The sequence below is a fragment of the Drosophila novamexicana genome, unplaced genomic scaffold (assembly GCF_003285875.2).
Source record: "Drosophila novamexicana strain 15010-1031.04,08,12 unplaced genomic scaffold, DnovRS2.1 tig00000008-arrow-pilon, whole genome shotgun sequence".
Taxonomy (NCBI): Eukaryota; Metazoa; Arthropoda; class Insecta; order Diptera; family Drosophilidae; genus Drosophila; species Drosophila novamexicana.
The window spans coordinates 1,129,336-1,133,538 of NW_020824765.1; the positions used below are offsets into that span (position 1 = coordinate 1,129,336).

Sequence of the window (4,203 nt, forward strand, 5' to 3'; positions counted from 1 at the left end):
CAGTTCTAGTTGACTTGTGGCACGATGTGCTAATGGGCAGGGGTGAGGAGCTGCTCAAGTATTAATGTTAGGCAGTCTAAAAGTTGGGTTAGCTCTCAGCTCTCGCCCAGCGAACAACAATCAAATCCAAACGATGTGTCAACACCCAAATTCAAGTCTTTGAATAACCCAAATATTTCCGAATTATTTCATCACAATGACTGACATTTTGAGCACAAAACAAAGAACTACGAAAACAAGCATTCCATCTGTTTCATACTGTAGCGAATCGAGAGCTGATAAGCGCGTTACAAATGTGAATTTCCTGCCTTGGAATTGTCACATTTCATAGTAAATAATATGCAGTCGAATTTATTAAATTAAAACATATTATTTATTATTAGTGCGGCTCGAATTTCAAGCTTGGCCTTGTTGATAATTAGTTTGGGAATAATCATAAAAAATACATTGAGCGCACGTCTAAAAGTACTTAAAATATTACACACAAATCAGTTAAACCTTTTCCACATTGAGCACTATGCCGCCCTGTGACTGCAGGAAGAAACTCGTTTTGTGTATTTGCAAGGGTATCTCGGTCTCCTTGGCTGGAGAGAACTTGAAGTTCTTTAGCAGCACAGCCAGACCCACCAGAGCTTGCATTTCGCCAAAACGTAGCCCAATGCAATTACGCGGACCAGCGCCAAAGCCCAGCCAAGCGGCTGAGGGACGCGCCTCCATGGCCTCGGGCGTAAAGCGATCGGGATCGAATTTGTCTGGTTCCGGATATATGTCCGGATCGTGGTGTATGGCATCGACTGGTATGACGACAGGTGTGCCGGCTTCCAGAACATAGGTTGAGCCCGGAATCGGGAAATCCTCAATGGTCTTTCGAAGTAGAATGGATGCAATGGAATATTTGCGAAGCGTTTCTGAAATAGTTCACGGAGTTTGTGAGGTTGAGTTTTGCAGGGTATTACGGCTGTGCACCTGACTCACCGTAAATGATTTGCTTGATATACTTGAGCTCCCTCAAGGCCGCATAGTTGAGCTGCCCGTGCTTGGCGAGCACCTGCTGCACTTCCTCCCTGCCGCGCTGCTGCACCTCTGGGTGCAGGGCGAGCAGGTGCAGCGCAAAGCCCATGGTGCTGGAGCTGGTCTCGAAGCCACCCAGGAAAAAGACAAAAGCCTGTGCAGCAATCTGATTGAAGGTCAACCCGCCACTCGGCTCGTTGCGCAGCTCCATGAGCAGGTTGAGGAAATCATTGCGCTGCACACCATTCTGCTCGCGATAGTCCAGAGTCTCGCGGACGACGCGCATGTAGAAGGCGCTGACGTCGTCCTGCACCATTTTGATGTGTAGCCGCTTGGCCAGGCGGGGAAAAGCCTGAATGAGGGCAAAGGCCAGCCGGCCATGACGCCGCTGTGTGAAGGTCTTCTGGCCCAGGCGGCGAAACTCTACGTTCGGATCGTTCAGGCTGTTGCAGTCCAGGCCGAAGGCGCAGCTGCCGATAATGTCGATGGTGAAGCGTGCCAGCAGATCCTTTACCTCCACGGGTGACTCCTCGGCAGCTTGGTGCTGCTCAACCTTTTGCTGCACCACCTGCACGAAGCGCTCGGCTATCTCAACCACTGTGGGCAGCATTTGGTGCATCTTGAGCGAGGTGAATGTGGGCGTCAGCTTGTTGCGCATTTCGCGCCACTCGCGCCCATCCAAATTGAAGAGATGTGCCGAAATGGGATCATCCTGCTCATTGTAGTAGTTGCCACGATGCGCAAAGTTATGGAACTCCTTCACCATCACCAGCTTCACCAGCTCCAGATCCAGCAGCACGGCCGCGCCACGCAGTGCAAAGTAAAAGCCGCCAAAGGGCGCCTGTCCCTTATACTTCTCATAGAATCTGCGGAACGGCTCCAGCACCGTTGTCGTCTTGCCCACACTGCGCAAGTTGCCATAGAACCAGACCGGTTTCTCATGCAACACCCCCCGACGCGCCCAGTAGCTGTACGTGCGCTCCAGACAGGCATAGAGCAGCCCGAAGATAGCGAGCAGCAGCCCGAGACTGAACCACCAAAGCGACATGACCAACTGTCCGCAATAGACTGATCGTTGACTCTCTTGCCCGGGTAACATATGCATTCCATAGCCAAGTGTCTCGACCCGCCGCACAGCGAGAGAAATGTAGCTAATTTCGAATTTTCCACTTGACTAGCGCAGATGTTTGGCATAGATAAACGTATTATTTTCTCTCTGTGTAGCACATTCTAATTGATAATACCGCACGACTGCGTTGCATCATTATTCGCTTGGCGCTTTGTTTGTTATTCCATATTCTCCAATAGCCTCTCTCTGTCTCTCTTTTCTCTCGCTCTCTCTTAGATTGAAACATTAGCTTATCGTTATATCACAGCTGTTGTAAATTACCATGAATACGCGTGTATATAAAAAGCAGAGGCTTAGGCATCAAATGGGCATACTTGGGGGAAATAATTCATGACATCCAACTATTGGAATAAACTATTATCTATTAACGGATGTTTCAGTACTCAGCTTTCCACTCATATTCCGCCAATGGTCAATTAAATCCATTCGTATTACCTTGAACCCAAGTCTTATATTATATTTATGACTGGCCGTCAAACAAAGAACTTTCATACAACTGTTTTCCGCCAATTTTTCACAATTTTAAGTGGAATATTTACAGCCGATGAAACACGTATATCTCGCCGAAGTGTATATACCTTTCTGGCCGACTTCACTGGCTGCTTTGCGCAAACATGACTTGCACTTCCCAAGCTAAGTATGTGCACACAAGAGATACTAAAAGCGAACTGTTTTATAATTCTCGTCTATGCGCTAAATTTAATAATTGCTTAACCCAAATTGGAAGCTGTGAGTTTTGATAACTACTGCGACTTGATTAGCACTTTGTCGCATATTGTCTGGGTATTTATTGGCTGGGCTTATGAATCAAGAGCCGAACATCGCGATCATTCATATGGTGAGCGGAGCCGCAGTCGAGCTGCTCAGCTTGCACGATGAAGACATTAGGTTTTGGAGTAGCCCGCAATCTCATCGATGCGTCAACAACTGCTTGAAAGCTCATCGCATAAATAAACAGCTAAGACACGAGCCAGCCGAGCAGGGCTGGGGGATCTTAAGAGCTGCTCTATCAGAACTCGTAAATTTGGGCCCACAAAGTGACTCACTTAGCATGTCACAACAACCTCCAGAGCCCGGATTCGATTGGGGGCTGGCGATAGTTGCGGTCGGCGATAACTACGTGGAGTTAGTTAATTGTCGCTATTCGAAAGTTAAGTTATGAGCCATCGTCGACCGAACCCCAGTCGAATGTCAATGCCGAAATAAACATGTTAACTTATGGACAGGTTTCAGCTCCGATCTTAGGTGATCTTAGCTGCTGCCTGCATAAAATAAGCGAATTATGTGCAATTGCTCCCTCGATCTGTGCTTTGGGATTTGATATCTCACTATCTCTCTCCCTCCCTATCTCATTCTCTCTCCCTCTCGCTCTCTTACTCAGTTTCTTTCTTTTGCTATCTTTTTTCTAAATGTGCTGTGAAAATCGGCATGTCGCCGGCCTGCAGCTATGGGCCAGACAGCTGGCCATAGTTTCCAGCTAATTGAACCAGTAAATCGCTCCGAGAGAGAGAGAGAAAGAGAGAGAGAGAGAGAGAGAGGGAGTGGGAGAATTAGGACGGGTCTTCTCTCAACCTTCTCTCCATGCGACTCGTGTGTAATTTGTACTTTTGTTTTGTATGCAGCCTGGAGGCACACTTTTCTGACATTACATTTTGTTTTTTTTTTTTATGTCTTGTGTTTGTTGCATGTTGCAAATGTGGCTGAAAGTTCAATTTTTGTGAATGTAGTACTTGGCATTGGGGGCGTGGCATTGCCTAGTGGCAAGCAGCCAACTGGACATGACATTGCATTTGTCGAAAGAGCAGACAGGCTGCACAGCAATTGCAGGTGAGCCAAGGGTGATAGGCCTATTACCTGGCCAGTCCAGGCTAGGCCATAGAACAAGCTGCAAAAAAAGAAAAGAATAGAACGAATTGGCCTTAAGTTACAAGAGAAGCATGCATTTTCAAAATCAAATCAATTTACACCCCAAGGGCATCCGACTTAGCCTAAGTTCGATTTGGGCCTAATAATGGGTGTTGTTGGGATACAAAAGTATGCTTCCAATCGCTTAAGAGCGTAGA

The 4,203-nt window shown here is 47.2% G+C and overlaps 1 protein-coding gene across 1 annotated transcript; it reads right to left on the reverse strand.

Annotated features, from left to right (window-relative positions):
• Positions 1-361: 361 nt before the first annotated feature.
• Positions 362-2,061, reverse strand: LOC115763094 (probable cytochrome P450 6a14). The gene is made up of 2 exons (XM_030705536.1): positions 976-2,061; positions 362-908 (listed from the first exon to the last, which is right to left on the reverse strand). Exons 1-2 carry the CDS (start codon positions 2,057-2,059, stop codon positions 493-495), a joined length of 1,500 nt encoding a protein of 499 aa, XP_030561396.1. The 5' UTR covers positions 2,060-2,061; the 3' UTR covers positions 362-492.
• Positions 2,062-4,203: the final 2,142 nt, after the last annotated feature.